Source organism: Chrysemys picta, chromosome 2, assembly GCF_011386835.1.
Source record: "Chrysemys picta bellii isolate R12L10 chromosome 2, ASM1138683v2, whole genome shotgun sequence".
NCBI lineage: Eukaryota > Metazoa > Chordata > Testudines > Emydidae > Chrysemys > Chrysemys picta.
In genome coordinates this window covers 184,956,108-184,975,012 of record NC_088792.1, presented here as the reverse complement: position 1 = coordinate 184,975,012, position 18,905 = coordinate 184,956,108, and the positions used below count along the sequence as shown (strand labels likewise).

General features: G+C 42.5%; 1 protein-coding gene and 1 long non-coding RNA gene across 13 annotated transcripts in view; one reads left to right on the top strand and one right to left on the bottom strand.

Annotated features, from left to right (window-relative positions):
• The window catches only part of CDKAL1 (CDK5 regulatory subunit associated protein 1 like 1), a 790,609-nt gene that overhangs the window by 23,720 nt on the left and 747,984 nt on the right, over positions 1 to 18,905 (bottom strand). For 4 of the 9 annotated variants that reach the window (XM_024102135.3, XM_065581965.1, XM_065581966.1 and 1 more), the window contains one exon: positions 14,552 to 15,464. The exons of 2 other annotated variants lie outside the window; for them this stretch is intronic. Coding sequence is in view for 3 of the 7 variants with exons in the window: in XM_065581965.1 (XP_065438037.1) it covers positions 15,355 to 15,464 (110 nt within the window). In the remaining 4 variants the exon portion in view is untranslated. Of the gene's footprint in view, positions 1 to 1,651; positions 15,465 to 18,905 lie in introns of those variants that run through there. 3 more of the 9 variants (XR_010597971.1, XR_010597972.1, XR_010597970.1) reach the window with 2 other exon arrangements.
• The window catches only part of LOC122174708 (uncharacterized), a 105,322-nt gene that overhangs the window by 63,010 nt on the left and 23,407 nt on the right, over positions 1 to 18,905 (top strand). For 3 of the 4 annotated variants that reach the window (XR_010597976.1, XR_010597973.1, XR_010597975.1), the window contains one exon: positions 7,172 to 7,276. The exons of the other annotated variant lie outside the window; for it this stretch is intronic. This is a non-coding gene — a long non-coding RNA (uncharacterized LOC122174708). The remainder of the gene's footprint in view (positions 1 to 7,171; positions 7,277 to 18,905) is intronic. 4 annotated transcript variants of the gene reach the window in all.

Here is an 18,905-nt window from a genome sequence, read left to right as displayed (position 1 = left end):
AAGTTCCATCCAACCCAGTATCCTGTCTACCGACAGTGGCCAATGCCAGGTTCCCCAGAGGGAGTGAACCTAACAGGTAATGATCAAGTGATCTCTCTCCTGCCGTCCATCACCACCCTCTAACAAACAGAGGCTAGGGACACCATTCCTTACCCAACCTGGCTAATAGCCATTAATGGACTTAACCTCCATGAATTTATCTACTTCTCTTTTAAACCCTGTTATAGTCTTCACAACCTCCTCAGGCAAGGAATTCCACAAGTTGACTGTGCGCTGTGTGAAGAAGAACTTCCTTTTATTTGTTTTAAACCTGCTGCCCATTAATTTCATTTAGTGGTCCCTAGTTCTTATATTATGGGAACAAGTAAATAACTTTTCCTTATTCACTTTCTCCACATCACTCATGATTTTATATACCTCTATCATATCCCCCCTTAGTCTTCTCTTTTCCAAGCTGAAAAGTCCTAGCCTCTTTAATCTCTTCTCATATTGGACCCGTTCCAAACCCCTAATCAGTTTAGTTGCCCTTCTCTGAACCTTTTCTAATGCCAGTATATCTTTTTTTGAGATGAGGAGACCACATCTGTACGCAGTATTCAAGATGTGGGCATACCATGGATTTATATAAGGGCACTAAGGTATTCTCCGTCTTATTCTCTATCCCCTTTTTAATGATTCCTAACATCCTGTTTGCTTTTTTGACTGCTTTAGTTGTAGTTAAATTAGCCCCCATCATATTGTATGTATAGTTGGGGTTATTTTTTCCAATGTGCATTACTTTACATTTATCCACATTAAATTTCATTTGCCATTTGGTTGCCCAATCACTTAGTTTTGTGAGATCTTTTTGAAGTTCTTCACAGTCTGCTTTGGTCTTAACTATCTTGAGCAGTTTATCATCTGCAAACTTTGCCACTTCACTGTTTACCCCTTTCTCCAGATCCTTTATGAATAAGTTGAATAGGATTGATCCTAAGACTGACCCTTGGGGAACACCACTAGTTACCCCTCTCCATTCTGAAAATTTACTATTTATTCCTACCCATTGTTCCCGGTCTTTTAACCAGTTCTCAATGCATGAAACGATCTTCCCTCTTATCCCATGACAACTTAATTTATGTAAGAGCCTTTGGTGAGGGACCTTGTCAAAGGCTTTCTGGAAATCTAAGTACACTATGCCACTGGATCCCCCTTGTCCACATGTTTGTTGAATCCTTCCCAAACTCCCTAACAATCCCACCCCAAAACCTGTTCCATATTTCGGCCACTCACACCAACCACCCTCCAGGTTCACTCCCAGGTTTCTGCCCAGCAATTACTTCCCTCTCCTTCAGCTCCTCCATTAGCCCAGATTCCCCCAAGCCTTTGCACTGCTTCTCAGGGGTGTGGGAAATAAGTGCTCTACTGTAGTTTAAATGAATTATTACTCCAAGTTCTGTATTAATATGCCTAGTAAGGAATCTATATGTCAAAAAACGTTTCCTGAATCTTTTTTGGTGTCAGTATTGTTACAGACATATCTGTTGATAGGTATTTTGAAATTAATTAACAAAACAATTGGAACTGGCATAATTATATAGTGTTATTTTGACAAATAATATTTGCAGAATTTTAAAATATTGTACACCGAATTTAAGTTTTTGGCACAGAATATTTAGGCACAGAATTCCCTTAGCCACACATCTTACTCCTAAGTACCTCATCTTGCAGCCTAAAATATCTGAGGAACTATATATTTGTCACTTGAGAAAAGACTTCAACTCTGCATTTTCTTCTCTCCATGTCTCCTCTTCCTCCACCCCAGTTGTAATGTTTGGACCTTCAGCCAAGTTCCCAAAGTTGCCTGAACTTTTGGCTTGACACTCTAACAGTGCATATGTTTTACCTCTCAGAGCTCTGAGGTGGCAGACACACTGAAGATAAATCACCATTTTTAAAAACCCCAAGTTGTAGCTCTTGAGAGAAGTAGGAGCCTATGTTTAAAACACTGAAGGCAGTATCAATGCTATGAAAGGGCATGGCTAAGTGATACTAGGAGTGAAGATCCTTTGCAGGGTACTCTCAAACCAGAAAACAGTTCAAACTTTAAGAATGGAATTAATTGTCCACAAAAGGGGCATAATGGGCTTGAAAGAAGACTGGGATGGGTACATGAAGATATAAGAAAAAGATTAAAAAGGCTGGAGGAATGAACACCGCACTGGGAGTCAGGAAGTCCTAATTTCTAATTCCAGCCTTGCTACTAACTAAATTGTTAAGCTTTTGGGCAATTTTTTCCACATCTCTCGGTTAGGTTTCTCATCTATTTTTTGTAAAATGTAGGTGAGGCAGTAATATTACTAATTTACCTAGCTCACAGGAATGTTGTAATGATTAATTAGCCTATTTGTGAACAGGGCTGTCAACATGTAAGACACTAAGTGCCTCATTCTCAGACTGATTTATACCGTCTCGGTAGTGCTAAGGGCCCTTTAGCACTGCCAGAGGAGTGTAAAGTGGCATTAGTGTAAATACGAATCTGGCCCTAAATATGCTAGGTATTATTATCTGAGATGAAATGAGCAAAACCACTCCTCTTGTTGGTATCAGCACAGCAGCTCAAGTACCAGAAACACAGATTCCAAACTTTAACAGTTATTTTAAATTACATATTGCTAATAGAAAATCTATTCTTTAATAAGAATATGGGGTCATGAGACAAAATATGCATATTCCGTGTTGAGCCATTCTGCTATGCTTCAGCACATCCAAGGTGTACATATATTGGCTGTTTAATATACACCCTGTGGTGTGTTATTGCTTACCTAAGGCCTAGTACTGCATGACCTTGTTGTTTCTGTTAATTATGTTTTCTCGTCTAGAAAAGTAAGTTTACTCATTCTGTATTGTGCCAAACCACATAATCCGAAAAGGACTATTGTGGCTCCAGTTGGAAAGACCTCACTTGGCTTCAGCCATCACTGGGAAAGCGCTATAGTCTTTTATTATTTTAACTGGCCAAATGCCCTTTTTCCCCACATTAGCAGCCTCCCTATGGTGCTTGTAACCTTGATATTATTTTCACTTTTATGCTAAATTTCACCAGATGAAAGACATAAACCCTCAAATTTCAAAAGAAAAAAATAGAATGTTTTGTTAACTCCATATTTCAGAAACAAAGCCTGTGAAAATTATAACCTATGTCTGCTGGCTGCAATTGTGTTCAATAAAGCCATCTTGCCAGCTGTTCTCATTGGCAAAAGGAAACATAATATTTTGGTATCTTTAATTTGTCCATTCCAGAGGAGAGTTTTGCTTGTGTCATCATTTAAACCATACATGCTAACATCAGTCTGGCAAACATAGCACTTTATACAGACTCAGTTTTGGACAGTAGCACTGTGATGTTGCAATAAAGCAGTTTTAGAATATTATATCTAATTTAAATTGTTTTCCTGAGTGTGGATTACTGCAGGTGTTCTGCATGGCTCTGCTGAAAAAGTGTTTTGTATTTGTTCTAATTAAAATCCTAACGTAGATGTGAAAACAAACATGCATGTCTTAGGGCCTGATCCTGTCTTCGTTGGGAGTTGAGGGTGCTCATCATCTGTAAGGACTGAGCCTTTAGTGACATGCCTTTTATTGTGATCTTGAATGACATTCAATGCCCACAGCTCCGTCTGAGGTGACCAGCAAACAGCAACTCTTATTATCAGGCCTTAGAGAGAAACAAGTATGGTGTTGTAGCTTGTGCATAGGGGCAGGAAACCTGGAGTTCCAGGAGCTGTCAAGCCATTATTTAACAAAATCACACAGCAAATAAGATAAGAACCATTTAAGTGTATTTATTCTTAAGGCAAGACGGCAGGATTTACAATATGCATATACCCCTCTGTTGCCTGATTGGTTGAGCTGTTATTGATTATTCTGACTGTGTTGATTATTTTAAAGAATCCTTGTTGAGGTTGCAGGAATAAACCATCCCGATGTGTAGAAAGAATAGTAAATATGGCAGGTGACCAGCTTGGCTTAACAGTGAAATCCTTGCTGATCTTAAACACAAAAAATAAGCTTACAAGAAGTGGAAGATTGGACAAATGACCAGGGAGGAGTATAAAAATATTGCTTAGGCATGCAGGAGTGAAATCAGGAAGGCCAAATAACACTTGGAGTTGCAGCTAGCAAGGGATGTTAAGAGTAACAAGAAGGGTTTCTTCAGGTATGTTAGCAACAAGAAGAAAGTCAAGGAAAGTGTGGGCCCCTTACTGAATGAGGGAGGCAACCTAGTGACAGAGGATGTGGAAAAAGCTAATGTACTCAATGCTTTTTTTGCCTCTGTCTTCACGAACAAGGTCAGCTCCCAGACTACTGCACTGGACAGCACAGTATGGGGAGGAGGTGACCAGCCCTCTGTGGAGAAAGAAGTGGTTCAGGACTATTTAGAAAAGCTGGACGAGCACAAGTCCATGGGGTCAGATGCGCTGCAACCGAGGGTGCTAAAGGAGTTGGCGGATGTGATTGCAGAGCCATTGGCCATTATCTTTGAAAACTCATGGCGATCCAGGGAGGTCCCGGATGCCTGGAAAAAGGCTAATGTAGTGCCCATCTTTAAAAAAGGGAAGGAGGAGGATCCGGGAACTACAGGCCAGTCAGCCTCATCTCAGTCCCTGGAAAAATCATGGAGCAGGTCCTCAAGGAATCAATTCTGAAGCACTTAGAGGAGAAGAAAGTGATCAGGAACAGTCAGCATGGATTCACCAAGGGCAAGTCATGCCTGACTAACCTAAAATTGCCTTCTATGATGAGATAATTGGCTCTGTGGATGAGGGGAAAGCAGTGGATGTGTTATTCCTTAACTTTAGGAAAGCTTTTGATATGGTCTCCCACAGTATTCTTGCCAGCAACTTAATGTAGCATGGGCTGGATGAATGGACTATAAGGTGGATAGAAAGCTGGCTAGATTGTCGGACTCAACGGGTAGTGATCAATGGCTCCATGTCTAGTTGGCAGCTGGTATCAAGCGGAGTGGCCCAAGAGTCGGTCCTGGGGCCGATTTTGTTCAATATCTTCATTAATGATCTGGAGGATGGCGTGGACTGCACTCTCAGCAAGTTTGCAGATGACACTAAAATGGGAGGAGTGGTAGATATGCTGAAGGGTAGGGATAGCATACAGAGGGACCTAGACAAATTAGAGGATTGGGCCAAAAGAAATCTGATGAGGTTCAACAAGGACAAGTGCAGAGTCCTGCACTTAGGACGGAAGAATCCCATGCACTGCTACAGAATAGGGACCGAATGGCTAGGCAGCAGTTCTGCAGAAAAGGACCTAGGGGTTACAGTGGACAAGAAGCTGGATATGAGTCGACAGTGTGCCCTTGTTGCCAAGAAGGCTAATGGCATTTTGGGCTGTATAAGTAGGGACATTGCCAGCAGACCGAGGGACGTTATAATTCCCCTCTATTTGACATTGGTGAGGCCTCATCTGGAGTACTGTGTCCAGTTTTGGGCCCCACACTACAAGAAGGATGTGGAAAAATTGGAAAGAGTCCAGTGGAGGGCAACAAAAATGATTAGGGGTCTGGAGCACATGACTTATGAGGAGAGGCTGAGGGAACTGGGATTGTTTAGTCTGCAGAAGAGAAGAATGAGGGGGGATTTGATAGCTGCTTTCAACTACCTGAAAGGGGGTTCCAAAGAGGATGGATCTAGACTGTTCTCAGTGGTACCAGATGACAGAACAAGGACTAATGGTCTCCAGTTGCAGTGGGGGAGGTTTAGGTTAGATATCAGGAAAAACTTTTTCACTAGGAGGGTGGTGAAGCACTGGAATGGGTTACCTAGAGAGATGGTGGAATCTTAGAGGTTTTTAAGGTCAGGCTTGACAAAGCCCTGGCTGGGATGATTTAGTTGGGGATTGGTCCTACTTTGAGCAGGGGGTTGAACTAGATGACCTCCTGAGGTCCCTTCCAACCCTGATATTCTATGAGTCTATGATTTCGAATCCCCAATTGATAAAAGTAATTAGACCCTTGAGCTTCGACAGGTTCCAGCCCCAGAATCAAGCACAACAGAATTAAGATTGCTGTCTGTTTGGGAACCCCCATGTGCACAGCAGTGACTCTCACACTGAGGGCAAAGCAGAGTTCTTAATAATTGTATTAACACTGTTAGTAAAAGCACAAATCTGCCAATTCAAAAGAGAACGTAGCTCCAGTGTAATATTAGTTTGACACCCCATGTCATCCCATGCACATACTCACACAATTCTTGTGGAGACCTAGAGGTGGGAAGACAGGTAGTAGTCCATGTGGGTCCTAGCCTGTGTCTAGCATGCCAAGAAAGTCCAATAAGCAAGGTCTACCACTCACATGGTGGTTGGGCCTGATGGCTCTCATGAATATTCACAGCCAAGCTTCCCTGACAGGGCTAGCTCAAGAGGTCTGCTCCCTTTTCCAGTCAGCCATCACTGAGCTGGGCTCTTCCTCTTATTTCCCCTTTCCAGGCTCTCGCAGAGAAGGTGGGGTAAGGCTGATTGCAGCGACAGACTCATGTTAACCCCTTCAGACCCAGTGTGGTTGGTACACCCCACCACACTTTTCAGGTGGGCTGTGCACTAAAGTCTTGGGTCTGCAGGTTTTTTTAGTTCTTTGCAGCTTTTAAGGATTGTGCCTTATCCTTTAAAAAATAAAATAGGAAGTTTGACTGAAATAATGTTTTATTCCAAGCTTCTGCTTGCCCTTAGGTACTGTATGGACTCCATCAAGACAAGAACTGGAGAAGAGGAAATTAGCCTTATTAAATACATGTAGTTTTTGCATCCTCTTCATTGTTTCACCACCGTGTTTGCGGGAAACTTAGGCTTGAGTGTTGGTGACCGTTTTGAGATGATCAATTAGTGGTTGTTACTATTTGTATATGTTTCAGTATGCTTTTATACCATGACCACAATATCCTCTGCAGTCCTGATATAGAGTCAGATCTTACAGTCCATTAAAGCAGCGCCGAGTAGCACAGAACCACTGTAGTTGCGCCTGTGTCACCCCTCACAGCCCCAGGATTGGCAGGATGCAAATCCACTTTTCCATACATCTGTTGTGAGCTGTGCCAAGTTTTTGAATTTAGCAAATTGTTTTTCACTGCAGCGTTTTTTAACCCTCTAAATCATATGAAAACATTTTCTCCTTCTTCAGGCTCATAGTCCTCCCTGTGATGATCCCTTAGCTGAAATTAGCTTCTTTGATGAAGTGCTGGAGTCCTGTGGGGCTCAGCTGAATATTTCAGTGCTGGGAATGTAGGTAAGTCCATAGAATAAAGCTACAGAAAACTAGAAACCCACTTTCAAAAGTGGCAAATACATTTTGGCAGTTTTGATACAGGTCAGTATCCTGAGTTCACTCTGCATCATCTGACAGCCCGCCCCCCCCCCCCGCCGCCTTGTGTGTCTATTACAATGGCACCCTGCAGCTCCATCCAGGAGTGAGGGCCTCAGTGTAGTAGGCCCTGTAAGCGAGAGTCCTTGCCCCCAAAGAGCTTGGTGGGTAGTAAGCTATGTAAATTCCATCCAACCACATGCTGTGTTTGAAGGAAAGAGTGTATTTACCCCATGTAAGTTAATCAGATGTAATGTGCTTTTGTTGCTTTAAAGGAACAATGAACCTTATTATTTCTGAGCTGTCCAGGAGAGCTGCTGGGGTAAGAGCTGCTGAAGCACACAGGGAGTGACTTCCATGCTTGTAAACTGGTTCTGAGTGTCTCAGGCTGGGAGCTACAGCAGCAAAGCATTGTAAGGCACCCAGGGTTACAGGGAAGGTAGTGGCAACCCCTCACTGGTCTGGATTGCACTGCATATCCTATGATAGACCCATCCTCTACCCAGCTATGACTATCCAGGAGACATATAGTGCCTGGGGATCCCTATGCTAGGCACTCCGTATCCATACATGAATCCCAACCAGCCCTCTCTCCTCCTAGCTGACACTAGCTGGCTCCATTAGAGCACACAGAGGAAGAAATAGAACTGGATCTGCCAGTGCCGACAGTTCCGATAGACGTGTCATCCTCCTCACCCAATGAGGCAATCGCCCCATCCTGTCTGATGATCACAGGCAATACCAAGAGTTCTTGCAGAGGGCATTGACTGAACTCTAGATCCCACTCAAGGAGGTCCATGATACGCAGCAGAGGCTCCTGGACATCTTGCAGCCTTCTGGTGCTAGCCAGGTGGCCCTCCCAGTAAATAAGGTCATCGTTGCACCAGCCAGGACAGTAGGACAAACACTTGCTAACTGTGCCCCCCATTTTCAAAGAGGGCTGAGAGGTGATGATACTTTGTACCAGATAAAAAGTCAGAGTCTGTTTACTCACCCTGCACCCAACTCCCTAGTATGGCAAGCAGCCACAGAGAGATCCAGGCTACAGCACCCCCAAGGAAACCTCTGCAGACAAAGGCACTAAATGCCTAGACTTTCTAGGGAGGAAGGTATTTTCATCCACCGGCCTTCAGTTTAGTATTGCTAACTAACAGACCTGTTAGCAAAATATGATTTTACAAACTATTCCAAATTCCTAGAGTTCAAAGACAAACTCCCTTAGGAGGAAAGGTCCCAATGGCAAACTGGTAGCCATGACCTCTCTTCAAGCTGCAATGGATGTGGCTGATAACATGTCTAGAGCTATATAGCTAAGGCCAGTAGCAGATTAGCCACGGGGGGTGAGTGGGGCAAGCCCTCACGCCCCAACCCATTTCCCCAACAGGAATGCCAGGGGAAAGGGGGGGACTGGTGGCAGAAGGGCTCCCACTTGGTCTGGCCCAGAGGCCCCACAAAACCCTAATCCGCCCCTGGCTATGGCAATAGTTATGAGGTGTGAATCTTGGCTTCACTCACTGTGTTTCCCAGGGAGGTCTAGAGTACCATAGAGGCCTTGCCCTTTGACAAGTCTAATCGCTTCAGTGAGAAGACTGATGAGTAGATACACGTGCTAAAAGACTCCAGGACAATTCTCTGCTCTCTGGGCATTCATACCCCAGTTCCAAAGAGAACACATCACAAACAGGTGTATAAATCAGCCTCTTCCTCAGCCATTCTACCACCAGGGCTCTTCTGAACCACTGCCCAAATGCCACAGGGTACAAAGACTAGGTTTGCAGCTCTCTCAACTGCAGCTGCTCAACCCCACTCACCAACCAGTTTTTGCCAGGATGCCTGAGAACCCTCATGCATGGCATCTCGTATGGTCTCCCAAATCTTTTGTGGCCACTTCGCCTTTTTCACCCACAACTAGAGGACAACAACAACAGACAGGTGAATATCAGATATAGTCTATTCTGGTTACATTAAGTGCCTCTCACAGCCCCTCTTCAAAGACCACTCTCATGAAGAAATCTTCCCTCAGGAGGTGGACTCTATCCTTTGGCAAGGGGCTATAGAGAAAGTGCCACCCCAACTTCAAGAAAAAGGGGTTTGTTCCTCCTATTTCATAGTTCCTAGGAAAAAGAAGATGGAGACCCATTCTTGACTTTTGTCAGCTAAATATCTTTATGCACAAATCAAAATTCCACACCGTTACTGTCGCATTCCAGGTGCGATCCAATCCAGTAAGGCATTGTGTTACCACCTGCCCTGCAACCTTGGGTGCCTCATACTGCTTTGTAGTTGTAGCCCCCAAGCTGGACTGCTTGCAAACAGCATGCAGGTCATACCCTGAGTGTCTGTGTATAGCTACAGAGCTGGTCCAGCAGCCTACCTGCACCACACCAGCCACACTATGGCTTCCACCAACCTTGGTTACTACCTTCAGGGTAGGGTGACCAGATAGCAAATGTGAAAAATCAGGACAGGGGGTGGGGGTAATAGGAGCCTATATAGGAAAAAGACCCTAAAATCGGGACATTTGGTCATCCTACTTCAGGGTAACCCCAACACACTCCCGAATTTCCCCCCAAATCTGTGTTCTACACTGTCCAGCCTTCTCCTGGGCAGTTCAGATATTATAGGTCCATTCCACATTTAAGGGGTCAATATGCAACACTTTAAACTGGAATTACCCCAAACAGTTCAGTTTAAACACAACAATGGATTAGTTTTAATTAAAAAAATAAAACAAGTTTATTTAACTACAGAGGGATAGATTATAAGTGACTACAAGTACAAGGTATTAAAGTCAGAAATGGTTATAAGCGAAAAAGATAAAATGCGTTCTAGTTACTGAAGCGTAAACTAAACTTGTTTCAAAGTAAAATCCTTACATTTTGGTTAGCAATGTTGCTAACCAAATGTACAGGTTAGGATCCCTTCCAAAGTCAAAAGGCTGTTTCGTTCCTTTGTTGTCTTAGGTGAAAGAGAGAGAAAGGCAAACACACCCCAGGTTATGTTTCTCTCACTTTTATAGTCCAGTCATCCTTTGAAATGCATCTTCCTGAAGGTTAGCCCTAGATAAAATTCCTTCCAGCTGCAAGGATGGACTCAAAGTCTCATGGTGAAAGAGGTTCCTTGGCGTTTGCTTGCTAAAATGCAGTTTGATCTGTTCCTGCCCTACTTCATTGTCAAAGAAAGGCCACTTGACTGGTGAGTGCCAGTCAACTGATGACACCTGGCTAGAGGCATCAGTTTGTCCTTTATCTTTGAGAAACTGCTTTACCCCCTCTTGCTGTCCCAAGGGCCCTGTTTACTACTTACATGTAAGTTGAGGTGTAAACACATTTCTTTGTTTAGGATAGACCTGTTTAACAACTTATGCCTAGTCAAGGCTATGTGGGTTTCAACATGTGCTATCATCATCATACATGGGAAATTCATAACTTTATATATAATGATGCTACATACATGTCACCATGATGTTATTAACCACTGAGTTATTAGTTTTCATATGATACCTTACAAGGCATATTTTGTACAAAGATTACTATAGTAGTGTATAGGGTGTATATACAGGGGTGCATTTGGTTACAGTTGTATTGGCTTCAGTTATTCTATTTCCTGGAGAGGTGCATATGATTTGTGGTTCTTGACTTGAAAGATGCTTACTTTTATGTTGACATTAACCCATCCTACAGAAGGTTCTTCAAATTTCTGTTAGGACAAGACCACCACCAGTTCAGAGTACTTCCATTCGGCCTGGTAACAGCACCCAGGGTCTTCATAAAGATTAGGTCGTGTGGTTGACCTTCTCCTGGCATCCGTGGGAATCTGTATAAACAGAGAAAAATCTCCTCTGACTCCCATAAAAAACAGATTTCATAGGAGCAATTCTAGACTCAGCCTCTGCAAAGGCCTACCTCCCTATGGAGGGATTCCAGGCATCGAACAGCCTGATTGAACAAATCATCCTCAGACCTTGAACCACAGACAAGGTCTGTCTTTCCCTACTAAGCCATATGGCCTCATCTACCTATATAATACCATTTGCCAGATTTCACCTCCATTATGTACAGGGCTGGCTCTGATCTGTTTACTTTCTAGACAAAGACAGTATCAAGGTAACAATCCCCACCAAAATCATGGTTTCTCTTGTTCACTGGATGTACCTGGAACACACCTTTTCCTTTCAGCCACACATGATGCGACCATAATCATGGATGCATCCCTCATAGGATGGGGAGCACACAAGGGCTATGCAAGGCACATGGAGGCCAGGATGCCTATTGCTCTCCTAGAACTAAGGTAGTCTGTAGTGCAATCCTCCCAGTTACACAGATCTGTCATAGTCACTCAGTGGCTGAAAACATGACGATAGTCTTCTATGTAAGAAACAAGGCAGAGCACAATCTCTTCTTCTCTGAATAGAGGCATGTGACGGGGTAGACTAGGCCCTGAGGCCCGCTGTTGGAAGCCTCGCAGCCCTGCTGCACCCTGCCCCAGAAAAGGGAAGTGGAGAGGTCCTCCAAGCTGCATAGAGCAGCTGTGTGGGACACAACCAATCAAGGCCAAGCAAGTTCATATAAAAGGAGCTGCAGGGCCAGAGTGAGTTCAATCTGCTGGCAGGGATTGAGGCAGCAAAAGGTGCTCCTGGCTGGCTGCAGTAGCTGAACTGAGATTGACCTAACTGGAGAGCTGGAGTCAGAATACTAAAGGATGGGTAAAGAGCTTCCAAGGAGGAAGGCCTGGGAGTGCTGCTCCACCCCAGAGCAAGAACCTTCACCCGTAAGCTGGCCAACAAGTGTACTGAGATAGGCCCTGTTGGTCAGACTGAGGATTGAGCCCAGGGAGGGCTACAGAAACATTGCCAACAGAGGGGTACCATAATGGACTGAGTTAGACTGTTAAAGGACTGAGCCTAGGGAGAGCTGCAGGACATTTTGGACTTATACCCTGGAAGGGGTTTATTTGTTTTGCACATGGACTGTGTGTGACTTGGCCGGAGAGCTGAGTCACCGAAGATCTGCCTAAGTACAGTGGCTGACGGGGGCACAGTGAGTGGAGAAATGGAGAAAACTGCAGGCACGGACACACTCAACCAAAGGGGGGGGGGGCTCACTTGAGGTGTGTGCACCCCATCACATCCAGTCAATTCATGGAAATGGCACATCAGGAACCACACTACAGTCTCAGCAACATATCTATCCAGTGCACACAACACTTTGGCAGACAATCTCAGCAGGCACTTCTCCACAGACTAAAAGTGGGATTTTTCTCCTGAATGAAATCTTCACTTCATGGGGAACGCTATCCTGGGACCATTTGCCTCCCTTAGGAACAGAATGTTTATTCTGTTTTGCTCCAGAGCAGCACTAGGCCAAGACTCCAGGAGCGATGTACACCTTTCCTCCCACCAGTACAAAAGGTCCTAAAAAAGATCCATCATGATGAAGCTTGATTCATTCTCATCACATCCAACTGGCCTAGACAGTTCTGACTTCTGGACCTTTTATGAATGTCCTCCCATCAGATCTGTTCACTCAGGAGAATATCAGACCTCTCAACCCAGGCCCTCTTCAACTCACAGTATATTATTTGGATGGGCCTCAGACCTAGAGTGTTGATGTTCAGAGGCTGTTCAAACTGTTCTCAAATACAGCAGAGAGGCCTCCACCAGAGAATATATCTAGCTAAATGGAGGCATTTCTCTACTTGGATGCAACAGAACCAGTTATCCTCAGAAACAGTAGGTATTCCTGAATTAATTACCTCCTCATCCCTCAGTACATTGGGACTTTCCACTCGTTCACTGGGGATCCACTTAGCAGCAGTCAGAGTCATCTATCCTCTGGTTGAAAGCTATTCTATTTTCACTCACCCAACTAAAATCAGATTCCTGAAAGGTTTCATTAGGAAATTCCTGCCAGTGGTAAAATAAACACCACGATGGGATATCAGTCTTGTACTCTCAATACTTACCAGACTACTCTTTGAACTGTTGACCACATAAGAATGGCCATACTGGGTCAGACCAGTCATCCATCTAGCCCAGTGTTTTGTCTTCTGAATGTGGCCAGTGCCAGATGCTTCAGAGGGAATGAATGGTACAGGGCAATTATCAGGTGAGCCATCCTGTCATCCAGTCCCAGCCTCTGGCAGTCAGAGATTTAGTGACACCCAGATGTCCCTGACCATCTTGGCTAATAGTCATGGATGAACCTATCCTTCATGAACTTATCTAATTTTTGTTAACCCAGTTATATTTTTGGCCTTCACAACATCCCCTGGCAACACGTTCTGTGTGTTGTATGAAGTAGTACTTGTTAATGTTTGTTTTAAACTCGCCACCTATTAAAATTCATTGGGTGACCTCTGGTTCTTGTATTATGTTAAGGGGTAAATAACACTTCCTTATTCACTTCACTTTAAGCTGAAAAGTCCCAGTCTTTTTCATCTTTTTCTCATATGGAAGCTGTTCCATATCCCTAATCATTGCCTTTCTCTGTACATTTTTCCCATGTGTTCAATGTACCATCTGTCCTTCCTAGTCACTTTCACATCAGCCAGAAGAGTAGGTGAACTGGGCGCACTGATGGCTGACCTGCCTTACTCCACATTTCATAAGAAGGTTCCCCTTCATCTCCACCATAAATTCATCCCTATGGTAATTTCTGAGTTTCACATGAACCTATTCTCTTACCAGTATTCTTTCCAAAACATCATGCTTCCAACAAGAAGAGGAGACTTAATTCTCTCAACATCAGATGGGCTTTAGCCTTCTGTCTGCAAAGAATGAAATCAATTAGGAGAATGCCGCCCTAGACTATTTGTTGCTATAGTAGAATGATCATGAGATCAAGCATTATCTTCTCAGCAACTGAGTGGATCTCCAGCTGTATCATGCTTTATTAGTTGGTGTGTATTCCTTCCCTGGAGGGGTGAGGGCCCATTCCACTAGACCACAGGCAACCTCAATAGCATCTCTTCTTTCAAAAATATCTGGACATTTTTAAGACATGGAGTTCCAGCCATACTTTCATGAAACACTGCACCTTAGTCCAGACCTCATCTACAGATGCAGCTGTTGGGACAGCAGTATTACAGACATCTATACCAACTGCCTTCTTCCACCCCACTTCTGTTTGAATACACATAGAAACCTGCACTTGGAGAAGACGTGGAAGTTGCTTACCAAGAACTGGAGGTTTTTTGAGATTTGTGGTCCCGATCTGTAGTCCACTATCTGCCCTTCTTCTCCTCTGCTTTGGGATAAGAGGAGTAACTGGAGAGGCATTGGTCTACACTGCCACTTTATACCTATGGTACACAGCATGAGGGGAGAAACTGCAGACCAATAGATACTACTTGCTAGAAATCTCTGGTCTCAGGCACATGCGGCACATATGTACCCATGTGTGGAATACAGAGAGGGTACCCTCACTTACAGGTAAATAACCTCCATTTAACAAATATTTTTTAACAAGAAATACAACTGGGAATATATTTTTCATTGCAGTGTCTGAGGAATCATATAAGACTCCTGTGAATAATGAAATCTGGGTACATGCTCCCTCCAGAGACATGAAAATTCAGCTGCTCTGTTTTACCCAGTAGAGGAATGAAATGCTTAGATGCTCATTTTCACATCTGTGAATATTTAAACTTGCCCTATTCTCCAACTTTTAAGAAAAAACTTTTGCAAATATCTGATTTACCCACAATATATATGTGATAACTTAATTGAACAAAAAAAAATACTTTGCATTCACAGATTCATTTTTAAATAAAATTTAGAATGAGGCATTTAGAATTATTTAGCTAAAATAATGGATTCAAATTCTTTCATTGTTATTCTTTGTTTGGCTTCTGGAATACATAACTGCTAAGAAAGCTACAGGAATTCTGACTGGTAATGAATAATTAAAAGTAAGGCAGAAACTTAACTGGAATGGTATTGCAACAGTGCCTTGTATTGGTCTGCATGAAGCCTGGGATTGAGAATGATCTTCAGGCTCTCGTTATTCATGGTTACTGAACTTGGTCTCCAGTTGCGTAGAGTTTCTTCTGCTGGCTACTACAGCTGAGCTGGAAATGGCTATCCCATCGTGCAAAAGTCGGGATATTTTTCCTGTCCCAAATCAGAATGAAAAAATTGAAATATCAAAAAATGTTAATGCACCAAAGATCTGGGGAGAGGAGGGGAGGTCAGTTTGGATCAAAGTCTCATTTTAATAATGTCAAAATGTTTTTCAATGTAAACTAGGGCTGTCGAGCAATTAAAAAAATGAATTGCGATTAAAAAAAACTAATTGTGATTAATCGCGCTGTTAAACAATAGAGTACCATTTATTTAAATATTTGTGGATGTTTTCTACATTTTCAAATGTATTGATTTAAATTACAACATAGAATACAAAGTGTACAGTGCTCATTTTATATTTATTTTTCATTACAAGTATTTGCACTCTAAAAAAACAAAAGAAATAGTATTTTTCAATTCACCTAATACAAGTACTGTAGTGCAATCCATTTATCATGAAATTTGAACTTACAAATGTAGAATTATGTACAAAAAACTGCATTCAAAAATAAAACAGTGTAAAATTTTAGAGCCTGCAAGTCCACTCAGTCCTACTTCTTGTTCAGCCAATTGCTCAGACAAACAAGTTTGTTTACAGTTGCAGGAGATAATGCTGCCCACTTCTTGTTTACAGTTTACCTGAAAGTGAGAACAGGTGTTGTTGTGGCCAGCATCGCAAGATATTTATGTGTCAGATGTGATAAAGATTCACATGTCCCTTCATGCTTCAACCACCATTCCAGGGGACATGCATCCATGCTTATGACGGGTTCTGCTCAATAACAATCCAAAGCAGTGCAGACCGACACATGTTCATTTTCATTTTCATTATCTGATTCAGATGCCACCAGCAGAAGGTTGATTTTCTTTTTTGATGGTTCAGGTTCTGTAGTTTCCGCATTGGAATGTTGCTCTTTTAAGACTTCTGAAAGCATGCTCCGCACCCTCTCAGATTTTGGAAGGCACTTCAGATTCTTAAACCTTGGGTCGAGTTTTGTAGCTATCTTTAGAAATATCACATTGATACCTTCTTTGCGTTTTGTCAAATCTGCAGTGAAAGCGTTCTTAAAATGAACACCATGTGCTGGGTCATCATCCGAGACTGCTATAACATGAAATATATGGCAGAATGCGGGTAAAACAGAGCAGGGGACATACAATTTCCCCCCAAGGAATTCAGTCACAAATTTAATTAACGCATTATTTTTTTAACGAGCGTCATCAGCATGAAAGCATGTCCTCTGGAATGGTGGCCGAAGCATGAAGGGGCATATGAATGTTTAGCACATCTGGCACGTAAATACCTTGCAATGCCTGCTACAAAAGTGCCCTGCAAATGCCTGTTCTCACTTTCTGGTGACATTGTAAATAAGGAGAGGGCAGCATTATCTCCTGTAAATGTAAACAAATGTGGTAGTCTTAGCGATCGGCTGAATGAGAAATAGGACTGAGCGGATTTACAGGCTCTGAAGTTTTAATTGTTTTGTTTTTCAATGCAGTTATGTAAGAAAAAAAATCAACATTTGTAAGTTGCACTTTCACGATAAAGAGATTGCACTATAGTACTAGTATGAGGTGAATTGAAAAAGACTGTTTCTTTTGTTTATTATTTTTACAGTGCAAATATTTGTAATAAAAAATATACACTTGATTTCAATTACAACACAGATACAGAAAATGTAGAAAAACATCCAAATATTTAATAAATTTCAGTTGGTATTCTATTGTTTAACAGTGCAGTTAATTTTTGTGAGTTAATCGCGTGAGTTAACTGCGATTAATTGAAACCTTTTACATTTTGTTTAAAAGGTGAACTATAATTTAGCTTAAATTTCAAAATCAAAATGTCAGAAGTCCCATGACAATTTTGAAGTTTATTTCAACATTTTTCAAGTTTTTCAAGAAATTTATCAACTGATATTGCCTGTAAAATTTGAGAGAATTCCCGTTAGATCAATAGACTTTTGTTTGCAGCACTAAATAACATTGTTTTTGATTACACTGCTCTACAGCCAAAATGCTTCTGAAATAAATGTAGTCAAACGTTACTAATTCTGGGACACTGAGAATGAAAATAATGCTTAAAATTGTTGATTGCCTCTAGTTTTCAAGATATGCTATTGGATCAGTGTATATACGACCCTTGACTTGGGAATGGCGGAGGATAAGTGAGTTATAAAGGGAAGGGATCTCAATTTAAACCAGAAATGACTAAAATACATCTTTGACTGGATCTATGAATAAATCTATGATTGGGTTTGGACAGTACTTGCTTTTTAGGCAAAAGAATGAATGATGCAAGCTGAAGCTGGTATTGCGTCATACATGATATGAATTGCATCGTGTTATTCCTAGAAGTCATGGATGATGCAATCATAACGAAGCTTACATCACTCTGCTGAACAAATTGCCCTATATCAGCTCTAGAAATCATACAGTGTCGTGCTCTCTTATTTGTCAGTGTTTGATTTTGCAAAGGGACACATTTCTGTTTAGCCAAAGTGAGCAGAGATGCCTCGTACTTGTGTGAACAGTGCAGATAACTTCTGCTATGTTTGTGGTGAAGTGACTTTTGCATCACAAAAGCACAGTATAACCACTATGGTTAAGAAGGCCTATCACCTTTATTTTGGCTGCAAAATTGGAGATCAGGACAAGAGGTGGGTCCCACACATATGCTGCAACACTTGTGCAACAAATCTTCGCCAGTGGTTGAACAGGAAAAGGAAATCGATGCCTTTTGCAGTGCCAATGATTTGGAGAGAGCCAACAGATCATACTAGCAATTGTTACTTCTGCATGGTGCCTCCAGTTGGGAAAGGTGTGTCAAAGAAGAAAAAGTGAACTGTGCATTATCCAAACATTCCATCAGCTATACACCCAGTACCCCACGGAGAAGGACTGCTGGTTCCTGATGCACCAGAATCATTCTCACTTGAGTCAGACGAGGAAGAGGATGAAACTTCTGGTCCTGAACCATCAATGTCACAGGACCCACATTTCCTCCCAACCTCCTCCTCTGAAACACACCTCATAACACAAGGTGAACTGAATGACCTTGTCAGGGATTTGGAACTACCCAAGAGTAAGGCAGAGCTGTTGGGCTCCAGACTACAGCAGTGGAATCTCCTGGCAGGTGATGTTAGGGTTTCCATGTTCCATGACCGTCAAAAGGATCTTGTCCCATTCTTCTTCATGGAAGGTGATTTTGTAGCCTGCAACAACATGGATGGTGTGATGGCAGCCCTCAACGTCGTTCACGATCCAGATGAGTGGAGACTGTTCATTGATTCATCGAAGACGAGTCTTAAAGCTGTTTTACTGCATAATGGCAATGTTTTGCCATCAATTCCAGTTGGTCATGCAGTCCATATGAAGGAAACCTGTGACAACATGAAACAACTTTTGAGGTGCATAAACTATGACCAACATCAGTGGCAGCTTTGTGGCGATTTGAAGGTTGTTGCTCTCTTGCTTGGTCTGCAGACT